General features: G+C 46.4%; 1 protein-coding gene across 1 annotated transcript in view; it reads right to left on the bottom strand.

Moving 5' to 3' along the window:
• The window catches only part of LOC137622729 (mitochondrial intermediate peptidase-like), a 75926-nt gene that overhangs the window by 40112 nt on the left and 8073 nt on the right, over window positions 1-27741 (bottom strand). The window contains exons 3-4 of the mRNA XM_068353322.1: window positions 19396-19537; window positions 18177-18387 (exon numbers count right to left, since the gene is read on the bottom strand). Of these exons, the coding sequence (XP_068209423.1) occupies window positions 18177-18387; window positions 19396-19537 (353 nt within the window). The remainder of the gene's footprint in view (window positions 1-18176; window positions 18388-19395; window positions 19538-27741) is intronic.

Genomic DNA, 27741 nt, shown 5'->3' with positions numbered 1-27741 from the left:
GGTGTCTAATCGCATGCCTAGGTAAACCAGTTCTTGAGAGGGGAGCAGTTGAGACTTTTCGAGGTTTACCACAATCCCCAGATCCTGGCAAAACCTTAGAAGCTCGTCTCGGTGGCGGAGAAGGGCTGCCTCCGAGACTGCCAGAATCAGCCAGTCGTCCATGTATCTTAGGAGACGGATGCCGACTCTGTAAGCCCAAGATGATCCTAGGGCGAATACTCTCGTGAATACCTGGGGTGCTGTGGAAAGAGCGAAACACAGTACCCTGAACTGGTAATGCTTTCGATTGAACATGAATCTCAGATACTTCCTGGAAGACGGGTGAATTGGGATCTGGAAGTATGCGTCCTTCAGATCTAGAGTGCACATGAAGTCCCGGGGTCTTATCGCTTGTCTGACTGCGTCAGCCGTCTCCATCCTGAAAGGTGTCTGTTCGACAAACCTGTTCAGGGTCGAGAGGTCAATGATTGGTTTCCAGCCTACAGACGCCTTTTTCACAAGAAAGAGTCGACTGTAGAAGCCTGGGGACCCGTCGAGGACCTCCTGGAGAGCATCCTTCTCCAACATGGACTGGACTTCTGCCCTGAGGGCAAACTCCTGTGTGGATCCCTTCGCACAGGAGTTCGATGGAATCAGCACTCAAGTCAGTGGAGGGAGAGAGAGCGTGAACGGGATACGATACCCTGAACGAATCACCTCAACCGTCCAGGGTTTGGCCCCGTGGTGACGCCACCTCTGCCAGCGGCTTTGCAGGCATCCCCCCACAGGTGGGCAAATGGGAGGATTGCCTGTCTTATTGGGACCGGCCTCGGCCAGATCCCTTATTACCCTTTCCTCCACGAAAGGACTTTTTGCTGTGAAAGGCCTGCTTTGCGCCCTTTTTACCCTGCTGTTTTGGGTCTCTAGCCCTTTTCGGCTGCGGGTTTTGCTGTGCTTTCCGCTGTGGCTGAGAGGGGTAAGGTCTAGCTGTTAAGACCTTTTGGATGAGGGAGTCCTGACTGGACTTCCTCCACCTCTCTGCCACCCACTCGACATCCTAGGGATGGAACAAAGAATTGCCCTCGAAAGGAGCATTTCTATGTTTCGTTACTTCGGCCTGAGGGAGATGTCTATAGAGCTTGCCTATGACGACATCTCTCCTCTTCGGGATAGTGTTGGCCCAAAGGTTCACTACCTGATGGGAGAGGAACTCGATGGCCCGAGTGCCAGACAATAGGAAAGTCTCCAAAGACTTCCTGGAGGACTCCCGAGACAGGTCTTTAGACCGCATCAGTTGTCCTAAGGATCCTAACCAGAAATCCAGCCACGAAGTAGCCTGCATGGCGTACTTCGCCACCTTTTCCTGGTTTAGGATTTCAGAGGCCGAAAAGGAGACTGGAAGTCCCGTAAGTTTCTCGAAGGGGGTGGCCTTTGAGAGTGCCTCTATAGAGTGGTCGAGAGGCAGCATTGGAAGAGATTCCCCAAGGATCTCGTAGTACCTCCTCTGAAACACATACGGAAAAGGTAGGAGCTTGGAGGACGAGTTGGGGTGGAGAGAAGAGGTGGACCCAGTTGCCTGGGATACTGTCTTCTGTTTGGCACTCTTCAACCCCTTTGACCAGGGCAAAGCTGCACTGGTCCTATGAGGTTCCTGAGTGCCATAGAACTGGTCAAGGACCGTTTCTTTTCCATCTAGAGGGGCTGCCGATGGATTTGGAAGTCCATTAATGGAACGGATGCAGGCTAGGACCAGCCAGAAAGTGTGTTCCGACTCCTTCCTCTCATCCTCTGTAAGCTTAGGGCTAGCGGCTGCCGGCAGAGCGTCGTCCTCGAGATCGCTCTGCCCTTCCACGTCAGAGCTCTCATCCATAGGAGCCCGGAGTGGGTCGAAGTCATCTACTGTATAGACTGGGGATAGGGAGACTACTGGGGAGGTGCTCGCTTCCGGCTGCCTGGGAGGTAGTGAGGAAGAAAGCCTGGCCGAGGATTTGGGGATGGTGAACAAATCCTTCGGTTCCCTCCCACGAGGCCGGAGGTCCTCTGTCCCCAAGGGCCAAGAGGACTCCGTTGGCTTACGGGTGGAATGTAAGTCCATTGCCTTACGGGGTGAATCCTGTCCGGTCGCAGGTCGTGCCTTCTTGGGGGGCAAAGGACGAATCCTTTTCCTTTTCCCCTTTGGCCTGGCCTGTGGCGTCTTGAACTGCAGGGGGCTACCCTGAGGTTCATGCCTAATCTCCTCCAGAGGTCTTTTGCGAGGGGATGACCGTCTCCCCTTGCCTAAAGGACCCGCCTGTGCGGGAACTTCCGAACTCCTCCTAGGATCAGAGGGAGGAGAGGACCCTGGGAAGAGAGGAGGTGACAAGGGAATCCTAGGTGTATCACCTATGGACTGGGAGCGGGGAACAACTCCCTTCATGGCTTGGCGCATTACACTGAATAAGGTCCTAAGCCACGGGGGGTCACAGGCGCCTGAGGAACTAAGGGGAAGGTCCTTAGGAAAGAACTGCTCCCTGGGTTTAGGAACCTGGGCAGGTTTCCTAACCCTCTTGTCTGATGGAGGCTTCCCTACAGGCAAGATCGGCACAGGCCTACCCTTAGGTATGGGGTCTGGGCTCGGTCGCGCAGGCAACTGTTGTCTCTGTTGAGGCCTAAGGGGCTCGAGAGACTGATTGTGAGCACCAAGATGGTGGTGCGCTCTTGCGCCGAACTGTTGGTAGGCGGAAGGGAGCTCGTGCACGCACCCTTCCCGATTGCGCGCACCTTTTTCGCGCTCATGGAGCGCATGAGGTTGTTCGCGCACCTGGCGCGCATAAGGTAGGTTGCTCGCGCGCAGTAGGTTGTTCGCTCGCATGGCGTGCAACAGGATGTTCACGCGCATGGCGAGCAACAGGATGTTCGCGCATATGGCACGCCATAGGATGAACCCGCGAGTCATGATCGCCATTTTGTTTGCGCGTGACAAGACAGTCGTGCACGCCAAGTCGGTCATGCACGCCAATTCCGTCGTGCGCGCCAATTTGGCCGTGCGCGCCAACTTGGTCGTGTGCATGAGAGCTCTCAGGTTGGTGAGAGAACTCATTGCTAAGCTCACCCGAAGGTTTACGATAGCTTGTGTTGTGTGAGTGCGAACGATCAACACAACGAGAGTTTGAAAACTCTCTGTCATAAAAAGAATGACTCTGGTCATGAGAACCCGAAAGTTCAGCGTGAACTGTGTTGCACGAACCCGAAGGAGCAACGCAACGAGAAACCGGAGTTTCTCTGTCACAATACACCAAAGTGTTAGCGCGACTAGAGTTACGAGAGCCCAAGGGTTCAGCGTAACTCAGGTTACGAGACCCCGAAGGATCAACGTAACAAGGAATCGAGGTTCCTCTGTCACGAGATCCAGAAGGATCAACGTGACTGACGGTACAAAAACCCGGAGGTTCAACGTTACCGTCGTTACGAGAGCCTGAGGGTTCAGCGTAACAGAAACCCAAAGGTTTCAAGTCGCGAGAGCCCGAAGGTTCAGCGCAACGGAGACCCGAAGGACTCCTGCTGTCATGAGAACCTGCAGGATCAACATGACGAGAGCCCTAAGGCTCACGATCACGCCAGCCCAAAGGGTGATCGTCACGAGACCCCGAAGGGTCAACGTGAGGAGAACCAACAGGTTCAAAAAGATGTCTCCTCACAGCCCGAGGAGAACGTCCGGGGTGGAGAGTGGTTACCCACCCCTCCACTCTACAAACCTTCAGAGAGGAATGATCAACAGACTCCGCCCGAGGGGGAGACTGATTAAGGTCAACAGATAATTCCTCCGCAGGGGAGGAGAGTTCGCCCGAAGGAGAACTACGCTTATAACAAGGTTCTCTTTCCGCCCCTGGAGGAGAACCTAAAGCCTAAGGAGATTGCCGATGCACAGAGGCAATCTTCTCTCGCGAACGAGATATGTTCCCTCGAAGGGGAAGCTTGCCTTGGAGAGAGCCCTGCCACCGCCCCTGGTGGATTAGCTAACTCCTCGACGTCGGAACCAGACTTTCGGCCTGACCGACGGGCAACCGCGCCTGCACCCAGAAGAGGAGGATCGACCTCCGCAGAGGAAGGAGATGACCGCCTTCTCTCTGCTCCCCTTTGGAGGAGTTCGAGGAGAACTTCCTTCGAAGGGGGACCATCGACGCCCAGCGATGGCCATAAAGACACAAGGTCTGGAAAAGAACAGGCGCTCCCTGGGGGAAGAGAAGGCGCCGCCACCCTCGTCTATACACAGGGTTAACCTGGAGTCACAAGCCCTACGCTACTGCTCGATCGTGCCCCGCAAGGGCCTGGTTGAGGATTAGCTTCGGGCAGAGATTTGGGAGTAGAGGAAGCAGAAACCCGCGATTTCTTCAATTTCGAGGAAGACCCCGAAAGCGAAGATTCGCGTTTAGACTTCTTCTTCTTTTGCACAAACCTCTCCCACTGGGAGGCAGCCCACTCCCTACACTCGGAACAGGTGTTGTCCCGCGAACACTGAGTTCCCCGGCAAGCTGGGCATAAAGGGTGTGGGTCCATTTCCACGGACGACATGAAGGTGCCGCAGCGGCGGCATGAAGGTGCCGCAGCGGCGGCCTTCAATCCCTGGACATGTCCGCATAGCGGGACAATAACCATACACACACCGATACACACAAAAGAAAAAGAAAAAGTAATACAGGTAAAGTCCAGGCAGTTTGTTTAACGGGAGAGAGCCAAAAGCAAAAGTGGTTACTCAAACGACAGGTGTGAGTGAGCGGGGTAGCTAGTCTACCCCAATCCCCTCCCGCTAACTAGCGGATGGGGTAATTATCCCTCACTAAAATTGTCTTGGCTGATTTTCAGTGTTGCCGAAAGTAATACCCTATAAATAGCGAAGGTCTGTATCTGTGTTGGAACAAATAAAATTTTAAAGAGATCTTTTCATCCTCAAAAATAACTGTTGAACCTGTCTTATAACCCATCCAAGATCGAAGTAAGTGCAAGATTTGTTAAATACTGAATACTGTATCATTGGAATCAAAACATCATCAAGTAAACAAAAGCATGACAGATGAACACGTACCCAGACAAACAGATTTGCTCTATCTATTTCTGTATTTCCTTTCCTCCCTGGGCTATTTTCCGTGTTGGAGCCCTTGGGTTTATAGCAACTTGCTTTTCCAATTAGGGATGTACCTTACCTATTAATATTATTATCATTACTGTTATTATTAATACCTAAGCTATAACCCTGGTTGGAAAAGCAGGATGCTATAAGCCAAAGGGTTCCAACAGGGAAAAATTGCCCAGTGAGGAAAAGAAACAAGGGAATAAATAAATTACAAGAGAATTAATGAATAATTAAAAGGAAAGATTTTAAAAACAGTAACAATATCAAAATAGATATTTCGTATAATGATAAACGGATTTTGAGCGAAGCGAAAAATCTATTTTTGGGTGAGATGGCCATGTCGTCCTGATGGAAGTTCCTATAGGGTAGCTTCCTAGGGTATATTACAACTACGGCGATATTCCCAGAGAATTTACCTTAAGGTACCCAGAATTCTAACTCCTGGAGCGAATATCCCTAATGAAAGGGATATCGCGACATATCAGAGGACGTATTCTTGACACGCCACATGGCAATCTGCACCCCAAACAGAGATAACACATCGAAGGGGTCAATTGGAAAGAAAACAAAAACGAGAAAGAAAAAGGGGAGCCGTTCCCAAGGGTCTCTCTTCTCCCGTTTCGTAAGCGTGCATTGCGCCAATCCTGGCGCCATCTGTATTCCTTGTAGCGATACACGAGGTGCTACAGATACTGTATGTAGGGAGGGGTCCTACAGCCCTTTCATAGAAAGGGAAGGGCGGGTCCATCAGGACGACATGGCCATCTCACCCAAAAATAGATTTTTCGCTTCGCTCAAAATCCGTTTTTTGGGCTCAAGCCATGTCGTCCTGATGGAAGTATACCAGAGCATTACTGTATCTGTGGATTCTCAGAACGTGCCGTACTCCCCGGAGGTATTTCCCCGGTCGACTAGACCTAGAGACCTAAGATGTTACCGTTATACATCTTTTCAACTAACCATAAACCATGTTAGAGCTTCCTGCCCCCTACAGGGAAGAGTCCTACTAGACTCTGGGAAAGTCTCGAAGAGTACATATACCTATGTATGAATACCAGGCAAGCCAATATAGTGGTCTCACCCTATATTAAGCAAAGCATAGTTTGTAAAGAACCACTGCGTCAATATGAAATATCGACCAGTTCTCCGCACAATACTTGTATTGGACAAAGGTTTATATCCGCATAGGAGGAAGCTGTAAATCCGCCACCATCCCCTTATGGGGTGGAATCCTCCCGCTAAGGGAAAGCATAAACCAATGCAACATTAGCTTACATAAAGGAACAATCTATTAGAATTATCCCAGATAAATATAAATAGAATGAATGCTCAATTATATCAATAAATTGACACAGGTGAAGGAGACGCAAGGTTCTCAAGAACAAGTTTATTGACAGACAATAAACAGAGAGGTTAACAACAATTTTATATATATATATATATATATATATATATATATATATATATATATATATATATATATATATATATATATATATATACAGTGAACCCTCGCTACTTCGCGGTTCGACAATCGCGGATTCACCACTTCGCGGGGTTTTCCCATAACCCATATATATATACATATCGCGGATTTTCCGGAAAATTCGAAAATACCGCGAAATCTGAAGACAACCAAATACGATATTTTGTTACCTGTAATTCCATTAATACTGTAATTAGTAATATCTGCTCTTACTGATTGTTCATTGCATTACATATGATATATAATTCAGCACAGAAAGAAATAAAACACGAAAAGAGAATGTGATCATACGATAATTCAGTACGTAGTAAAATTAAATCGAACATGAAACGCAAATCAGATGCAGTCATACCATATTAGAATGTTGTGTACTGTAATGGATGTGCTTCTTTTCCATGAATCTTTTGTATGTATACGTACGTAGTACAGTACTGCATCCAATAATATTCTTTGTTGCAAAAATCACATTTCGAATACTGTAAGCGTACGAGAGAGAGAGAGAGAGAGAGAGAGAGAGAGAGAGAGAGAGAGAGAGAGAGAGAGAGAGAGAGAGAGAGAGAGGCGTAAAATAGCGTACGTAAATTTTTATTATTATTGTTATTATTATTATTATTGTTGTTGTTGTTAATAAAATTATTATTGTTATTATTATTAATCATTATTATTATTATTATTACTGTACAGTATTATTATCATTATTTATTATTATTACGGTATTGTACTTAATCTACGTACGTTCAGTATGCGCGGGGGCATCTTCTATGAGTAACCAACGCGCCATAGTACTAAGACGGGTTGTGATTGGTTCAAGCGCTGATAGATGACGAATCAAAACTCAAGTTTTGTTATCTAGCCTGTGATTGGTGTTTTGCCCGCATCTTCTACCCGCAGCATCAAAGTTCTCGCGGGGCTGCATCGTTCACTTTCTCTTTCCGCGTATTGCTGAGTAGACGTTCTTAACTTTGTGAAGTTTAATCTGTGCTGTGTGCGACTGTTTTAAGTTGAACTTTTTGTTGAACTTTCTGTTACAATGCCTCCCAAGCGTTCTGCTTCTAGTAAGGCTGGTAGTGAGCCTAAACGCCACCGAAGGATGATGACGATAGCTGAGAAGGTTACGCTTCTCGACATGTTAAAAGATGGTAGAAGTTACGCGGCCGCCGGCCGCCATTTTGGCATCAACGAATCCACCGTTCGCTACATCAAGAAGGACGAGGCGAACATTAGAAAGACTGCTGCAATCACCTTTAGCAGATCAGCGAAGCGAGTCGTTACAACGCGTAATAAAACGATCGTACGCATGGAAGGTGCTTTAGCTGTGTGGATTGCCGACTGCCGGAAGAAGAACATAGCGTTGGATACGAACACCATCCAAACAAAGGCTTTGAGCTTATATGAGAATTTTGCTGCAAAGGAACCTAAAGACGACGACGGCAACCATGCTGAAGATGATGATGATGCAGATGATCCTCAACCAGGGACATCCACTGATTCCCAGCCTCAGAAACGTTTTTCCGCAAGCAAAGGATGGTTCGCGAAGTTTCAGAAACGCTTCGCCCTGAAAAGCGTTTCCCTGCATGGGGAGTCTGCTTCCGCTGACACTGCCGCTGCTGAAACTTACGTGAACCAGACTTTCAAGAACATTATCGCTGAAGGTGGATACAAGCCGGAACAAGTCTTTAATATGGATGAAACCGTCTTGTTTTGGAAGAGAATGCCGTCGCGAACTTTCCTGTTCAAAGAGGAAGCCAAAGCCTCTGGCTTTAAGGCATTCAAGGATCGCATTACCCTCGTGATGTGTGGCAATGCTGCTGGATTTTTGTTAAAGCCGGGGCTTATTTATAAGTCGAAAAATCCTCGCGCTTTGAAAAATAAAAATAAGAATCTCCTTCCCGTGTACTGGATGCATAATCAAAAAGCATGGATTACGAAGATGCTGACCTCCAACTGGTTCCACCAGTGTTTCATCCCGCAAGTCCATGAATATCTCTTAGAGAAGGGCTTGCCATTCAAGATCCTTTTCCTTATGGATAACGCTGGTGGACACGCAACTGACCTGTCGCGTGAGGGCGTTCAGGTTGAGTTCCTGCCACCCAACACCACGTCATTAATTCAACCAATGGACCAGGGGGTTATCAGGGCGTTCAAGGCCCTCTACACGAAGAATACCTTGGCGGACCTCGTTGCGTGTGTGGATGCTGCCCAAGATGACAAGGATGAAGACTTCAACTTGAAGGCGTACTGGCGGCAGTACACCATAGCCACGTGCCTGCAGAATATTCAAAAGGCACTTCAAGAGATGAAACCTGCAACCGTAAATGCGAGCTGGAAGAAGCTGTGGCCCGATATTGTTTACGACGACAAGGGATTTACTCCGTCGGAAATCCAACACTCTGCAATACGGAAATCTGTGCAGTTGGCTGCCATAATTGGGGGTGACGGGTTTGGCGACATGACGACTGAAGACGTCGACGAGTTGTTGGACTGCCATTCCCAGCCCCTAACTGACGCAGACCTCGAAGACCTGACGAAATCGGCAAGTGAGGAAGAGAGTGAGGGTACCCAGGAAGAGACCCAAGAAAATGTCGAAGAAACGGGCTTAACATTAGAACGGCTTGCCAAGTTCTGCAACCATATGAAGGAGGCGAAAGAAATGTTACAAGAGTGGGACGAGGATATGGTTCGCTCGATGCAATTCTGCAACAAGGTTGATGACATCACGACTCCCTACAGGATGCTCTTGGATCGAAAAAAGAAGCAGCGGCAACAACTTCCGATCACAATGTTTTTCCAGCCTCGCAAAAAAGAGCCAGTTCCTCCTGCTAGTACGCCTTCGGAAGAAATTGAAGAAGTTGAAGAGGTGTCCCAGGAAAAGACACCTCCGTCTGAAGAGACGTAAAATACTATCATTGACTGCACAGTAGAACACATCATCAGCTTCATCATCATCATTTCTACTGTGCAGCAAATTCATCGCCATCGTCATTCAAGTTTTTCTTGAACTTCTTTCGTGGTGAGTACAGTAACAATCTTTATTTTTTACTTTAACCTGTTTTATAGTTTAGTAATGTACGTACTGTATGCATTAAGTTAAAGGGAAGGTTTTAAAAGTCTACATGTTGTAACCTATCATATTTTTTTTGTTTAAAATTTACATTTACGTACGTAAAACAATCTCTCTCTCTCTCTCTCTCTCTCTCTCTCTCTCTCTCTCTCTCTCTCTCTCTCTCTCTCTCTCTCTCTCAAATTGTTTTCCTGCTTTGCTACGTACAAGTACTGTATAATTTATATTTGTAAGGTAACATATTTTGTAAATGCTTTTACTGTAAATACTGTATGTACTGTATCATTATTTATCACTATCATCATGCGCGTTAAATGCCTTGTTTGTTCTGAGCGTGGTTGTTTACTGAGCGTACACGCCGTCGTTTCAGGCGGCGTCATAAAGAAAAAGATTTCATTTGGAAGTCCTAAGAAAAATACGTAAACTAAAACATTGGTAATAAAAAAATCAACATACAGTACTGTATAATCAATATAATCGATGCAAAAACTAACCTATACGTACATATATGTGTACACTAAATGAGTTTGTTTCTTCATTATGATCAGAGATGAACGTAAACAAAACATTGGTTGCCATTTTTTATCGTGCTTTTTAGGTGTTTAGGAAACACATGATATAAAATCGCCTTTAATATTTGTGCCTGTTTTAGTTTAGGGTGCTGTAGTACATGCATTAAGTGTTCTGTACATTAAAGGGTGGTTTGTTAACAGTACTACGTACAAGGGAAGGTTTTAAAAGTCCGAATATACATGTTAAATAAATAGGTAAATATGCTGTCACTACTTCGCGGATTTTCACCTATCGCGCCCGCGTCTGGAACCTATCTACCGCGATAAACGAGGGTTCACTGTATATATATATATATATATATATATATATATATATATATATATATATATATATATATATATATATATATATATATATATATATATATATATATATATATAAGAAGAGGATAACCAAAACTTTAAGCATAAGTATGATAGTAAACAGAAACTTGTTTATCTAAAAGAAAAACAATAGTGCCACTTTTAACATACCGAGGTATCAAAGTCAGAAAAGTCTGTATTACTAATCAGTTACATTAGCGTTAGAAACGCTCGGCACACATGTCTGCACTTATGCTAGGTTCACCTTTGGAAGTGGAACAGTCAACGTGGGCACCTCAGTGCCCTCACTTAGTTTGTAGCACAGTATGTAACTATACACTCACCCTGGAATTAATTGTCCCAATTAAAACCACTGTTCCTCGCAGAGTTAAACAGCAGGGTTAACGACGCAACCCACTGCTACCACAGATCTCTTTAGTTGCTCCACTTGCTTCGCATAGTGGCGAAAGAACACTCTGGAAGACTTCCAGCCAGTGTATGAACGAAGATGTTCAAAATCCATACAATTAAAGAAATTTAAGGATGAAGCAACTTTCCTCGGATCGTGACCTGCGGGTGTACTGTCAGGATCCGCTCTGCGAATAAAATATGTGATTTTCGCCCTGAGTTGATTCAGTGATAAATTTGAGCCTGATGTTTCTCCCCTGAATAGTTGACCACCCTTGAAGTCTGAAGTTCTATGAAGATAGACCTTTAGGCATTCTACTGGACATAGAGATGCATCTTCTTTCAGAGGGCAGATTCTCCAGGGACCCCACCTATTGGTGGGTAACTCATTCTTGGCGAGAAACGTAGGATCCGGAAACAGGTTCAGTTCTCCCCCATCCAGGAACTGAACACGACCTTCCTCTCTCGAGAGGGCTACAATCTCACTAACCCTGGCCCCGGACGCGAGTGCAAATAGGAAAATAACTTTTTGGGTCAAATCCTTTAACGCACACTCCTCATTGCTCAACAGAGAAGCGAAATGAAGAACTTTGTCTAAAGACCATGAAATGGGCTTTGGAGGTGCTGAAGGTCTGAGCCTAGCGCAGGCTTTCGGAACTTTATTAAAGATCTCGTTAGCGAGGTCGACCTGGAAGGCATATAGAATGGGTCTTGTCAAAGCAGACTTACATGTCGAAATCGTGTTAGCTGCCAACCCTTGACCATGGAGGTGGATGAAGAAGGATAAGCAGAAGTCCGTCGAGATCTCCTGCGGATTCTTTGCCTTGACAAAGGCCACCCATTTTCTCCAAGATGACTCATATTGCCTTCTAGTAGATTTGCACTTATATTCCTCTAGGAAGTCTATGCTGGCTTTCGAAATCCCGAAACGCTTTCTCACCGCTAGGGAGAGAAAATCATGAGCTGCAGGGTCCGGGTTTTCTGTAATGAAGCGCAGACAGTAGACTTCTGGACTAGCTGGGTCAGAACTGGATCTGGTAGCGGTAGAAACTTCAGCCGTAGTTCCAATGCCAGGGGGAACCACACGCTGTTCGGCCACTTGTGGACCACTATTGCCGCTACCCCCTTGAAGGATCTCAGTTTGTTGAGGACCCTCAACAGAAGATTGTGAGGAGGGAACAGATAAATCCTGGACCATCTGTTCCAGTCGAGGGACATCGCGTCCACTGCTTCCGCTAAGGGGTCCTCGTACGGGGACACGTACAGGGGCAACTTCTTGTTGTCTTTCGTCGCAAAGAGGTCTATCTGCAATTCTGGGACTTGACTCAAGATGAAGGAGAATGATCCTGTGTCTAGGGACCATTCCGACTCTATCGGTGTGAACCTGGATAGAGCGTCCGCTGTTACATTGCGGACTCCTTGAAGGTGAACTGCCGACAGGTACCACTTCTTCTTTTCCGCCAATCGGAAGATGGCCAACATCACCTGGTTGAGAGGTGGTGACCTTGATCCATGTCGATTCAAGCATCTCACAACTACCTCGCTGTCCAGCACCAACTATATGTGGATCGAGTGATGCGGGGAGACTTTCTTTAAGGTAAGGAGCACTGCCATAGCTTCTAGAAAGTTTATGTGAAAGGTCTTGAATAGCTTGGACCAAGTCCAAGAAGAACCGACTTCTTTAGATGTCTGGCTTGGGACCAAGGCCTGAGAAGAGTACGTAGACGAAGCGGAACTGGTCTTCTCAGATCTCTTCGCGCGTTTGATGCATAACTTCTCCAAACTCCGGTTGCATCCTTTAGCTGTGCTCTTAGCACCGGGTCTGTCACTGAAGCAAACTGGAGAGAACCCAGTACTCTCTCCTGCTCGCGTCTTGATATCCTTTCAGAATCTAGAAGTCTCTTGACAGAACCCGCTATCTCCTTCCTTTTCTTCGCCGGGATGGAGAAACAGTGTGACATTAGGTCCCAGTGGATTCCCAGCCACTGGAACTTTTGAGATGGAGAAAGTCGAGACTTTTTTCTGTTGATCTTGAAGCCTAGATACTCTAGGAACTGGATCACATGAATGGAAGCTTGCAAGCATTCTGTCTTGGATGCTGCCCACACCAGCCAGTCGTCCAGGTAGGCTACTACCTGAATTCCCTTTAGGCGTAATTGCTTGAGAGCTACGCTCGCAAGCTTCGTGAAGATCCTTGGAGCTATATTTAGCCCGAATGGCATGGCTCTGAAGGCGTATAGTCTTCGTTGTAGCCTGAACCCTAGGTAGGGGGAGAGTCGACGGTTGATTGGAACGTGCCAATAGGCGTCCGACAAGTCTATGGAGACGGTATATGCCCTCTTGGGCAGTAAGGCCCTTATGTGTTGCAGTGTTAGCATCTTGAACTTGCAGTTCACTATGAACTTGTTGAGTGGCGACAAGTCCAGAATGACTCTGAGTTTTTCCGAGTCCTTCTTGGGAACACAAAACAGCCTCCCTTGGAATTTGATGGACTTTACCCTTGAGATCACTTTTTTTCTCCAACAAATCTTGGATATACTCCTCCAGAACGGGGGTGGAGTGTTGGAAAACCCGAGGGCACGGGGGTGGAGTGCTGTACCAGCTCCAGCCCAGTCCATTCTTGAGTAAGCTGTGGGCCCAGGGATCGAAGGTCCACCGATCCCGAAAATTCTGAAGTCTCCCTCATACCGGTATCATCTCACTTGGACTATTGTCCAGAGGTCTTGCCTCCCTGACCGCGACCACCCCTGAATCCCCTTCCTCTTGAGGGGCGCCTAGACGAGCCTCTGGCTGCTCCTCTAGGCTTTGCTCGAAAGGAAGTTGACTGCCCTTCGAACGTTGGGTTGAATGCCGGGGACTGCGTCGACACGGCCTGGGGTACCCACTGGAAAGTGGTCGGGGTTTGTGCCACCATCTGGGGCACTGAAGGCATCGGCAATTGCTGTTGCTGTTGCTGTTCAACTGGCTTGGCTGGCCGAGACGGTAGCCTAGTCCTTTTAGTCTTCCTCTTTGGTTGGGGACCCTCATCCAGGGAAGACTTTCTCTTGATAGACAGGCCCCACTTCTGGAGAAGATTTCTATTCTCCGTGGCGGCCTTATCCACAACTTCTTTGACCAATTCGCTAGGGAAAAGGTCTTTGCCCCAAATGTTGGAGGAGATTAGTTTCCTTGGCTCGTGCCTCACCGTAGCCGAGGTGAACACGAACTCCCTACAAGCTCTCCTCGCCCTGACGAAGCTGTAAAGATCCTTCGTCACTGTGGCCAGATGAGTCTTGGCCACTACCATGAACATTTCATGGACCTTGGGGTCACTTGCCATCGTCTCAAGAGTGGTCTGAAGAGACATTGAGGCAGCCAGTCTTTCTTTTGTCTCGAGCTCTCTCCGCAAAAGAAAGTCAGACAGCTTAGGGAGGTTCTCACCGAACTGACGTCTGGTAATACAGTATCAGCCTCCAATTTCCCGACTGAGAAGGTAAGATGGACGTCCTTCCAGTCCTTGTGGTCCATGGGTAGGGCCAGCAACAAGGGTTTACACTCCTCCAGGGAGGGGCAAGGCTTGCCAGCCTCGACTGCTTTTAATACAGCCGCAAACCCTTTCTGCAAAAAGGGGAAGGCTCTAGCAGGAGAGGACACAAAGGAAGGGAGCTTCTTACTCAATGCAGCTAACTTTGAGTTCGTGAAGCCCCTCTCTTCCATCGAAGATGAAAGCAAAGCTTGAGCCTTAGCATGGTCCATCACTATGACCTCCTTCGGCTCTGTCTCCTCCTTTGAAGCTGGTTCCTTCCTCAACCGGACATAACAGTCCGGATATGACCCTTTGCTGGGCCAGAATTCCACCTCCTCAAGGGGAACTGAACCCAGCTTATCCGACATGACGATCTTTCCAGTCGTCATCGGCATGTGCTCAGCATATCTCCACGGGTTAGCATCTGAGCACAAGGGAAGGTCTTTCACATTGAGCCTTTTCTGGGGCCCACGTGATGCTGCAAGCTTCTGCATCTGCAGTTCCATTGCAGCTGCCTTCTCCATATTCTCCTTCTGCATTTGTTGGATCATTCCAACAATGGAGGAGAGGGCCTGTCCCAGCTCTACTGGGAGAGCGGACGATGTTGAGGGAAAAGGTTCAGGGATCAGAACCGGAGCAGCCGACACCTCGTCGGCTTCTTCCTCTACAATGTCTGGGGCTTGATCTTCATCCTGGCCTCCTGCCAGGAGGTCTTCCTCCAGACGCTCGGACACGTCTGACATCCTGTCGTCCAACTGGATGTCTTGCAAGGCGACCACGACTTCAGCATCCACCTGGATCTGAACTAGGGGGATCTCCTCTTGAGGCTGGGGAATCACTGCATCAGCTGATGCCCTAGGGAAAAGGTAAGCCCTCATCTTCTCACTTGGAAGATAAGGTCCAGAGGTGTTCTTCTGGAAGCCCCTTACCCAGGTGCGAAGCTTCTCCCTTGCTATATCCCTTGATTCCGCTGTCCTAGGGGAATCAAAAGCCTCAGTAATCAGGTTAGAGCACACGGTACATACCTGGGGGTCCCAATACCGGAGATCACCCTTGGAGACAGCGCATGCTGCGTGCCTCCTACATAACTCATGTCCGCAGAAGTTCTTACTGCGGACGTTGCAGAAAGCACTTCCGCACTTCGGACGTACCTCCTGCAAAGAGAAGAAATTTCCATGAGTATCAAGTGAACTACGTATCACTGGATATGCACAGTTAGCATAACAAATCAGAAAGGAAAGACACACACTTGTGTTTCCCCGCACAACCAATTGTTGCAGCCTTCCAGATAATAAAATCGTATGGTTAATCTATCCTAGAGTAACCAATGAAAAATTTCCAGAGGAAACAGGTGGAGCTCACACCTAAGATATGATTTTAAAATACCGGATAATAGGCAAGAAAGAACTCACTTTCTTATCTGTAAGGCAACACCAAAGGGCTGTGCAAGACAACACAAAAGTGTTAGAACACACAGTGTTGTACCAATACTATACTATAGTTTTCTTCCTACAGTATATGTTATACTGAAGAATACTGGTACAGTATAGAAGGTAATGCGCCGGCCGGCACACACCATAACTAGCTTTAAAGTATACTACTTAACAGCTATAAGGCGGCAGAACGCTGGTTCAAATGCATGAGCCGGCCGGCAGTAACTGCCGGCCGGCAACAGCCAATGTCGGCCGGCAATGACTGCTGGCCGGCAACTACACAAGGTAGCACCCGGCTTCCGGTCACTGCTCATAGCAACCGGCAGACAAGGGCTTGACAATAGCCGGCCGGCAAAGGTAAACAACCGATGCCGGCCAGCAGCAAAAGAACCAGAGGACTACGACTGCCCGGCTGCCGGCCTCATAGGCCGGCAGCCGGGTCGGGTACAGCACTAGAAGAAAACAGAATGGATGCCGGGATAAGAGAGTATACTACCCCCAAGCCCGGCAATCCGAAAGAGTGTATATAAGGAAGGGGAGAATCTAATTCAGGCTTCCTGACCAATGCCGTCTGGCTCTACAGGCAGACATGGACGAGGGACCAAGGGAGGTCCGGGCAGCACTCAAAGCAGAAGACCTTTGCCGGCCGGCACACTCTGCCGGCCGGCAAGGGACTGAGTCAATTCCACATCCTAACCTATCCTAGGTCCAGATGTAGAATGACGTACAGTACTGTAATGGCTAGGCCATTACAGAGATAGAGGGGGAAGGGACAAAAGAGGGTCCTACCAACCTTGCTTTAGTGAAGAATCACCCGCAGCCAAGAAAACTCATCTTAGCCTAAGGGAGATCCAAGGAGGGAGGCCAGCAATACTTGCCAACCCCACTGAACCAAAGCAAGGAAGGTGTTGCTACTCCCAGGGAAAGGATCTTATCCTCCCACCGAGAACAGCAACAAGGACTAGTCTGCTAGATCACAAAAGAAGGAATCAACTCGTACAGAAACCTTCGGCAGTGACCTAAGGAGGCTAAGCCTCCTATGTCTGCGTCAGGCTAGCGAGGGAGACTCTACCCCAAGCCAGACCAACACAGACTCAGACTAAAAACTCTGATGTTCTGTCCCTCTCTGAAGCCAGACTTACTGGAACAGGGAGGTACAGTAACACCCCAGTATAGTTGTATCGAAAGTTAATTCAGATAAACCACTAGGGTTAAGCCCAAGGCTTAAACAGAGGGAAAGGGATTGCATACCTTCTCCGAAGAAAAGAAAGCAACCGGGGAGTATGAGAAAGTATACTAAGGCTCCATAAGCAACTTAGCCTAGGCACTAAGAGAATCGATTACCTAAATCACCGAAACTCACTCGTATACTATCTTGGAAATAATCAACATAATCTTGAATGTATAAAAAACTGCCTAAAGCTTCAATAAAATTTTAAAACACTCGGAAATCCAAAATCATGCAGGAAAGTACTAGGACCAAACGACTAGGCTACATGGCCTAGCGTAGGCCAGAGTTGGCGAATACTTCGCCAAAATAAATAATACTAAAAGCACGAGAAAGGAAATCCTATGTAACGCTAAATAGCTAAAATTTATTAAAGCAAAACAACCGGGAAAGTCGCTCTGGCTAACTAAAACTCATACCTAGCGAGCGACAGCGTCCATGACGCCTCCGGTAGGCAACGGCTCTTGTAACAAAGATTAATACTATTAATCACTTTAAAATTTACCAAGAGCCTACATTTATACATAAAAGAAATGGTACTCAACTTATCAGCGGCAGACGAAGTTGAAGAAGCCATGAAAAGATGATTAAATCCAAGATTTTGCGAGAAACACAGGAAAAAACACCGAGTTGTTAAGCTACGCAAAAAGGAATGCAGATGGCGCCAGGATTGGCGCAATGCACGCTTACGAAACGGGAGAAGAGAGAGCCTTGGGAACGGCTCCCCTTTTTCTTTCTAGTTTTCGTTTTCTTGCCAATTGACCCCTTCGATGTGTTATCTCTGTTTGGGGTGCAGATTGCCATGTGGCGTGTCAAGAATACGTCCTCTGATATGTCGGTATATCCCTTTCATTAGGGATATTCGCTCCAGGAGTTAGAATTCTGGGTACCTTAAAGTAAATTCTCTGGGAATATCGTCGTAGTTGTAATATACCCTAGGAAGCTACCCTATAGGAACTTCCATCAGGACGACATGGCTTGAGCCAAAAAATAACAATAATAATAAAAATAATAATAATAATAATAATAATAATAATAATAATAATAATAATACCAGACCATTTTACCAAGTAGTAAAAGGGTCCTCTCACCTGCTACTTTGTAGACATCGCTGGCCCACAGTTCCCCATTCTTCGGCTCCTCCACTTCTAATACGACATCATAGAGATTATACAAGAGACCATTCAGGCCATCCATGACGGCTCCCAAAGACAAATATGGTGCCAGTTCGGAAGGGTTCAAGTTGAACTTGTTCTGCCGTGCCTGGCCTGTGAAGTAAGGTACGTCCCAAGGGGCCAGATTCTGAAATAAGATGAGAGTTGGAAGATGTGGTGACAAGCTTTAATTATCATACAATCATCCAAAGGAAAACTTGGTTATAAATAGTTTATAAAATTCAAATAGGTACCTTTCTAAAGGATTTCCCAACTTAAAAAATCACAAATATTAAAAGAAACTTCCATTTTTCCTAACTACATAAGGTCCTCAACTTACAAACATTTGGAAATACAAGCACAAATCCAACAGAAATCATAGATCTCAGATATTGTATCAAAAGTTCATAATGAAATACTGTAATAAAACAATATTTAATGCAGTAAGCAAGACAAGATTTGTAATATGAAACGGACTATTCGTTGGCTTTTGCAAAAGAATAACGTAGGCATGTGAGTTAGGTGAAGCCTATCCTAGGCCAAAATGGAACAAAATTTGACTTACAAATACTTTCTTGAAGCCTATTAAGTTAGTAAGTTGAGGACTTTCTGTAATGTAGTGTTGTGTTTTGAAAGAGGCTAAAGCTTCTTTTGTGTCTATTTTAAGCCAAGCACTGGTATGCTAGACATTTTCAGCAGTCTCTCATTTATATACTTGCGCGATCTATACCTTTACGCTCCCATGGTTCCAAATTCATATGATTTGTTCCTACACATTACTGTTAGTATTACTAGCTAAGCCTACAGCCCTAGATGGAAAAGCAGGATGGTATAAGTCCAAGGGCTTCATTAGGAAAAAATACCCCAGTGAGGTAAGGAAATAAAGAAATAAATAAACCACACTGTCAAAAGAAGCTATAACTCATTTAAAACACAGCACTCTACATTTATATTTCATTCATATCGAACTCCCAAGTGCTTTCAAGCCAAGTGGGACCAAACTTTACTTATTTTTAAACCACTTGCTTTTATATTTACAAAATCATTGTCAAAAGAATTTATAAGTTCAAAAACAAAAAAATAAAACTCTTATATATTATGTACTGTAGATGTTTTTTATGTGATATCCCCCCTTGCACAATTCACCCTGACATACCTTTGAAAATTTATTATGAGATTTCTTCATGATGCTCATTTCCATAAAATCCTCCTCGGCTCTCGGTCGTATTTCCTGCGACAAGAGATTCAGAAAATCCTGTACTAATTCCGGTGTTTCCGCTAAGCTTCCTTTTACTGCCCTGAAAAAAAAAGAAAAAAAATCTATATAATTTTTCTTGAAAGATATGAAATACAATCCTCTCATAAATTATATTGAAAAAAAGTATATAACATTTAAAAGTATTCCCATTTAGCTGTTCAAATTCTTCAACTTTTATATTTTGCTCCAATTTCTCATTCAAAAACAAATCCCTCAGGAAAGCCATATAGAAACTGAGTCACAGTAATCATATGAGAGCTGAAAGTACCCAGTTAACTTTAAGTAATGTAAATTTTTGGGCTCAGGCCATGTCGTCCTGATGGAAGGTTCCTATAAGTAGCTTCCTAGGGTATATTTAACTACAGTGATATTCCCAGAGAATTTACCTTTAGGTCTCCAGAATTCTAACTCCTGGCGCGAATATCCTTAAAATTTCTCCTAAGGATATCGCATAAACCAGGGGACGTATATCTTGATACGACACATAGCAATCTTCACCCCGAATAGCGTTTTCGCTTCGAGGGGGAAAGTGGCAAATTTTGAAGGGGAGCCAATATCAAGGTTCCCCTTCCTCCGTTACTACTTTGAGTATCCAGATGGCGTTGTACGTCGCCGCCATGTTCATTCCTATAAGTGTAGCACTACAGCTCGGTGATTTTTCCTGTTGCTCTTTCGTGTACGCTCTACTTTTCAGATTTATCATGCAATCGCCAGCCTCTTCTGCCTCTGGAAAGTTGAGTATTTGATCTTTATATTGTATAAATTTTAGCTCTTGCCTCACAGTGAAATAAGGTTAATTTAAGTGAGAGAACTTAGGCTTAACTGGAGGCGTCATGGGCACTGTCGTTCATTACGCATGAGTTATTTAGTTAGCCTGAACGACTTTCCCGGTATTAATAGCACGAATATCTTGAAGCTATTTAGTCTTCATTGCTAGGAGTTAATTATATTATGCCGATTGTATTCTTGATAGTTTTGGCGATTTAGGTAACCGAACCTTGCTTGCGCTAGGCTTCCTAGCCTATGCGTTTTAGTTTACTTTCATGCATGATATAATAGACATTCCTAGTGTAATAACAATTAAATGAAGCTATTTAGGCAATTTATACGTGTGAGATACATTGATTGAATATATATATTCCTCTTCTGAGATCGTATACGGAGTTTTGGCGATTAAGGTAGTCGATTCTTACCCGCCGCAAGGCTACTAGCCTAGTGGCTTTAGTATACTTTCATACATGTTCCCCGGTTACCCTCGTGTATCGTTTTATCAATTCAGGCGGAGATAGATATCTCCTAGAATTATTACATAAACCGATATTCGTCTCCAATGGAGATTTAAGGGTAATCCCTCCTTCCCTCTGAGCGTAGCCTTAGGCTACAACCCTATTTGGTCTTGCCTTGAGTAGACACACAGGCATGATTAGGCTAAGGTTTTCTGTCTCTCCCCTAGGCCGGCAGATGGCAAGCTTTGGGTTTCGGTCAGAACCTCAGAGCATATGGTCTTGTGCCGGCAACCGGACGGCAGGGTGAATAATCATTCCCCTGCCGGACTAGGCTGCCGGAAAGGGAGGCTAGACCTCCCTTGGCTGCACTTGAAGTGGTTGTATGATGCCGCCACCTTCTCCCTGCGGTCTAGTAGACTAGTCCTGTGCTCGCAGACCATAGGGTGAAGAATAGACATTCTTCTGCCACCTAGGATGGAGCCGGCACTGGAACTCTGTTTCTCCCTTGTTGAGAGGAGGCGGCAAATTTGCCGTCGTCCCCTCAACTATATTGGCAGCCCCTAGGCTGGAGAATAGATATTCTCCTGCCGCCTAGTATGGCGCTGATACTGAAACAGAGTTTGTTAGGGGTGTGGTAGGACCGGCAACTCTTCCGGCTCCTTCCACACCTCATACAGGACCCTTTTCCCTCCCCCCTCTGTCCTTTAGTGATGGCCTAGCCATCACAACTCTTTGGCCGTCGTCCTACAATCTCACCACTTGCCGGCAGGTTGTGGGGCTGGGCGGGGCTTCTACATGCACCGGCTTAGTCGCTCAGCCTTCCTTTATGGACGCAAGGCTCCGGGAAAACCTGTGCCGGCGGGAGACCCCTATACTGTAGAGCGTTCTTCAGTCCTCTCTTGGACTGCCATCCACACACCAGTGGCCGGCAGAGACCGGCAATGGTTTGCGTTTGGGTGGAAGCCTGAATGATACATTCTCGCCTTCCATTTGAACCCTCATTCTGGAGGAAGGCAGTAAGACTGAGTACTTACACCCTTATTTACTGTTAATATACATTTAATAAGGTACCCTTCACTCCTTGCTTTCTCTCTCTCTCTATCCGCTAGTGCCGCCGGGTACTAACCTAGCCGGCAGGTGCCGGCCACTACCCCAGCTGGCAAGGCGCCGGTTGGACTGGTGCGCCGACACTAGCCCGGCTGGACTAACCTAGCCGGTAGATGCCGGCCAGGTTGATGCTGCCGGCCACTACCGCTGGACTGAGCCGCCAGGTGCTAGCCTAGCCGGCAACATGCCGGCTAAAACTACAGTACATGTATATGGTTATACAGTAGCCAGTATATTTGCAGTATAGATCATACTGCAGACAGAAAACTATAGTATATATTATACAGTAGTTATTTTCCAACATACCCTGTGTATCCATGCACAGTCTATTGTTGAGACCAATTATATATGGAAAGAAAAGATTTCTTTCCACATACTGATAGATGATCAGTTACAATTTACCCTCATTATTAAAACCTTTGGAAAGTCAGTGTTAAGTTACACTTATCTATCCTTACAGGTTAGAATTCTTCCATTGGGTTTCCTGAATAGGAAAACTCTAGGTTTTAATTTTGGGGGAGGTCACAGCAATTGGCTGGATGGGAAAGACAAGTATGTGTCTTTCCTAATTCTTTTCTAGCTTATCTATCCTAAGCTATATGCAATAAATATGCAAAAATATTAATAATAATATTTATATAGTTTATCAGGTGAGATGAACTACCGCATACTCATTTAGTTTTCCTCTTTACAGGAGGACCATCCCAAGTGCCAGAGAGTCTTTTGCAACGTGAGGAGCAAGGACTTCTGTGGGCATGTAGAGTGCAGGGCTCACTCTCTCTGCTCCATCTCCAAGGGACCTCTGAAGTACTGGGACCCCCAGGACTGCAATGTGTGCAAGGCCTTGGTTACTGAGGCTTTTGATGACCCCAAGACAGCGGAGTCAAGGGATGCAGCACGGAGTAAGCTGCGCAGATGGGTTCGTGGCTTTCAGAAGAATGCCACGGGGCCTTACTTTCCAAATGAACGGATGCGTGCCTGTCTGTTCCCTAAGGAGACTGCGGATGCTGTTATACCCCAGCCTCAACCTGAGATCCCTTGCATCCAGATTTCCGTAGATACGGATGTCTCTGACGCGATGAAGGACATCCACCTAGATGAAAGGATGTCGGAGGTGTCCGAGGACACCAAAAAAGACCTTCTAGCGGAAGGTCTAGAAGAGGAGTCTACCCTGGCTCCCAAAACTGAAGAGGACGACGTCAAATCGGAGTCCGTTTCGTCGGTTCCAGCCCCAGAATCAGTACCCTCTACGTCTTTTGCTCCTCCATCGGATGACATGGGTAAAGCTTTGGCTAGTCTCATGTCTACGATGGAAAGTCTTCGTAAGCAGAACGAAGAAAGGGACGCTGAATTGAGGAGAAGGATGGACCATCTCGCCGCGTCCCGTGGGTCTCAGAGGAGACTCAATGTGAAAGATCTTCCTCCTTGCTCTGACGTGAACCCTTGGAGGCATGCGGAATACATGCCTATCACCAACGGGAAGATTTTCATTTCAGAGAAGCTGGGGACTGTCCTCATAGAGGATGTTGACTTTTGGCCCAGCTTTAAGTCTTACCCAGACCACTTCATCCGCTTGAAGACAGAACCTGTGTCCAAGGAGGAGACAAAACCAAAAAAGGTCGTGCTTGACCATGAAAAAGCTTAGGCTCTGTTGGCAAGTACCCTGAAAGAAAAGGGCCTCGCTAATTCAAAAGTGCCAGCCTTTAGCAAGACACACACTTCTTTTCTAGCTCCAGATAAACTAGCCTTTCCCTTTACGGCAAAAGGGTTTAAGGCAGTCATGAAGGCAGTGGACGCAGGCAAGCCTTGCCCTACACTCGACGAGTGTAGACCCTTGTCCCTAGCCCTGCCTACGGATGGGAACGACTGGAAGGAAATCCACCTTACCTTCTCAGTTAGGAAGTTGGAGACGGATATTGCTGGACGCCAGTTCAGTGAAAACCTCCCTAAGCTGTCTAATTTTCTCTTGCGAAGGGAGCAAGAGACAAAGGAGAGACTTGCCGCATCCTTATCCCTCCAGATTTGCTTGGAGGTAATGGCAAGTGATAATAGATCCCCAGATATGAGCATGGTCGTCGCCAAATCCCATTTGGCTACACTGGTCAAAGACCTATATGGCTTTGTTAAGGCCAGACGGGCATGTAGGGAGTTCGTGTTTGCTTCGGCTCCAGTGAAACACGAACCCAGGGAGCTGATAGCTTCCAATATCTGGGGAAAAGACCTCTTCCCGAGTGAAGTGGTCAAAGAAGTAGTGAACAAGGCCGCCGCGGAGAATAGGAATGTCGGCGAAGAGGAAGTCTTCCCCGGATGAGGGTCCCCAAACAAAGAGGAAGACAAAGAGACCCAGGTTGCCCTCTCGCCCTGTCAGACAACAGCAGCAGCAACAATTTCCTGCAGTTCCCATGACCGCGGTGCCCCAGATGGTGGCACAACCCCAGATAACTTACCAGATGGTGCCTCAGGAGCTGGTTGCCCAGTCACCAGCATTTAATCCTGCGTATGAGAGGCAGACCACTACCTTTCGTCCGAAAGGTATAGGGTCGAAAAGGGGCTCCTCTAGATACCCCCCAAGGGGAAGAGGGGGTAAGGGAGGATGCGGTCAAGGAGGCAAGTCCTCCGGACAATCGAAGCAATGAGATGCTTCCGGTAGGAGGAAGACTCCAAAGAATTCAGGATCGCTGGACCTTCGATCCTTGGACCCACAGCCTAATCAAGAATGGACTAGGTTGGAGCTGGAGGACAGCTCCACCATCACTTCCTCAATTCTTCCAACACTCCACCCACGTCCTGGAACAATACACCCAAGAACTCTTGTGCAAACGGGTGATAAGGAGGGCAAAGTCCATCAAATTCCAAGGAAGGCTGTTTTGTGTTCAAAAGAAGGACTCAGACAAATTCAGAGTCATTCTGGACTTGTCGCCACTCAACAAGTTCATAGAAAACAACAAGTTCAGGATGTTAACCCTTCAACACATAAGGACCCTGCTGCCAAAAAGGGCGTACACAATCTCGATAGACATGGCAGATGCCAATCAATCGCCCACTCTCCTCCTACCTAGGATTAAGGCTACAAAGGAAGAAATACATCTTCAGAGCCTTACCCTTTGGACTAAATATAGCCCCAAGGATTTTTACAAAGCTTGCAGATGCGGTCGTTCAACAACTACGCCTAGAAGGTGTCCATGTAGTAGCCTACTTGAACGACTGGCTGGTGTGGGCAGCATCCGAGACGGAGCGCATGCAAGCACCCAAGAAAGTGATCCAATTCCTGGAACACCTGGGATTCAAGATCAACGACAAGAAGTCTCGATTATCTCCAGCTCAGGAGTTTCAATGGCTAGGAATTCATTAGAACTTAAAGTCACACCGTCTTTCCATTCCCCCAGGGAAGAGGAGAGAGATAGCGGGATCTGTCAAGAGACTACTGAAATCTGACAGGATATCAAGACGCCAACAGGAGAGAGTACTGGGTTCTCTTCAGCTTGCATCAGTGACAGACCCGGTGCTAAGAGCACAACTAAAGGATGCATCAGGAGTCTGGAGAAGATACGCATCAAACGCTCAAAGAGATCTAAGAAGACCGATACCGACTCGACTATGATCACTTCTCAAGCCATGGTCGAAGGCCAAGAACCTGAAGAGGTCTGTGCCCTTGCAACCACCTCTACCTTCAGTCATCATCCATACGGACACATCAAAGGAAGGGTGGGGAGGTCACTCTCACCAACGGAAAGTCCAAGGGACTTGGTCTTCCCTATTCAAGATTTTCCACATCAGCGTTTTGGAAGCCATGGCAGTCTTTCTCGCGCTGAAGAAACTGTCCCCTCGACATTCGGTCCACATAAGACTGATCTTAGACAGCGAGGTGATAGTGAGATGTTTGAATTGTCAAGGTTCAAGATCACCCCAAATCAACCTAGTGATGTTGGCCATCTTCCGTCTACCGGAAAAGAAGAGATGGCATTTATCAGCAGTTCACCTTCAAGGGTTCCGCAATGTGACAGCAGACGCTCTATCCAGGCTCACGCCGATAGAGTCAGAATGGTCCCTAGATGCAGGATCATTCTCCATCTTACGGCAAGTCCCAGAACTGCAGATCGACCTCTTCGCGACGAATGACAACAAGAAACTACCTCGTTACGTGGCCCCATACGAGGACCCTCTAGCGGAAGCGGTGGACGCCATGTCCCTCGACTGGAACAAATGGAACTAGATTTACCTGTTCCCTCCAACCAACCTCTTAATGAAGGTCCGCAACAAGCTGAGAAACTTTCAGGGAACGGCAGCTCTAGTGGCTCCCAAATGGCCATAGAGCAACTGGTTCCCTCTGGTATTGTAACTGAAGCTGAGGCTAGTCCCTCTGCCGAACCCAGTACTGACTCAACAAGTACAGAAGTCGACTGTCTTCGCTTCATCACAGAAAACCCTAAACCTTCGTCTCATGATTTTCTCTCCTTAGCAGTATAGAAAAAGTTTGGGATCTCGAGAGACAGTATAAACTTCTTAGAAGAATACAAGTCTAAGTCTACTAGAGGACAATATGAGTCATCTTGGAAGAAGTGGGTTGCTTTCGTCAAGGCAAAAGGACCAAAAGAAATCTCAACAGACTTCTGTTTATCCTTCTTTATCCACCTTCATAAACAAGGTTTAGCAGCCAATACGATAACAACGTGTAAATCACCCTTGACTAGACCTCTGCTATACGCCTTCCAAGTAGACTTGTCACACGAAATCTTTAACAAGATCCCTAAAGCTTGCGCTAGGCTTAGGCCTGCAGCCCTTCCGAAGCCCATTTCATGGTCCCTGGATAAGGTCCTACACTTTGCTTCAACAGTGAACAATGAGGATTGCTCTCTGAAAGACTTAACCCAGAAAGTTATATTCTTGTTTGCTCTAGCCTCGGGGGGCCAGAGTTAGTGAAATAGTGGCCCTTTCCAGAGATGAGGGCCATATTCAGTTCACAGAAGTGGGAGTACTGAATCTCTTACCTGACCCAACATTTCTCGCCAAGAACAAGCTACCTACCAAAAGGTGGGGTCCCTGGAGAATCTGCCCTCTGAAGGAAGATGTCTCGCTGTGTCCAGCGGAGTGTCTAAAGGTCTATCTTCGTAAAACTTCAGACTTCAGGGGAGGACAGCTCTTTAAAGGAGAAACCTCAGAGTCAAATCTTTCCCTAAGACAACTAAGGGCGAAGATCACCTATTTCATTCGCAGAGTGGATCCTGACAGTACACCTGCAGGTCATGATCCGAGAAAAATTGCTTCGTCATTAAACTTCTTCCAATACATGGACTTTGAGCGGTTTCGCTCATACACTGGATGGAAGTCATCCAGAGTGTCCTTTAAATACTACGCGAAGCAAGTGCAAGAGTTGAAACAATTTGTGGTGGCGGCAGGTAGTGTCCTAAAACCTGTCGTCTAGCGCTGTGAGGAACAGTGAATTGATTGGTACTGTCAAAGTATGGGTGAAGGTGTTGACACTTCACAGTGCAATACTTTAAAATAAGTGTCACCAAGGTGGCACTATGGACTGTTCTAGTAATTAAAGGTGAAGAAACATAGAGACAAAACTTGTGCAGTGTGTTCTTAAACAGTGTGAAGAGACAATCAAAATCACGGAAATGCATATTAGAAAATTTAACAAATTTTCAGTTTTTGTGGCCCTAACAAAATTTTTCCCTTTCAGGTGAAATAAACATTTTCTGGTCTTGATTGTAATACATGTTTCTTATTGCATCTGTTAACATTATGTTATGTATGTTGATTTGCTGGTTATTTATTACCAATAAATACTTGATATGTATTTGCGTCTTATTTCGCCCCAAAATTCATCTCAATAAAGATATGCTAGAGTATTATTTTCCTTTAATAATCTGCATATGTATATATGAACGAAATATAATTAATACAT

Source organism: Palaemon carinicauda, chromosome 29, assembly GCF_036898095.1.
Source record: "Palaemon carinicauda isolate YSFRI2023 chromosome 29, ASM3689809v2, whole genome shotgun sequence".
Classification (NCBI taxonomy): Eukaryota; Metazoa; Arthropoda; class Malacostraca; order Decapoda; family Palaemonidae; genus Palaemon; species Palaemon carinicauda.
This window is presented reverse-complemented; position numbering and strand designations above follow the sequence as displayed.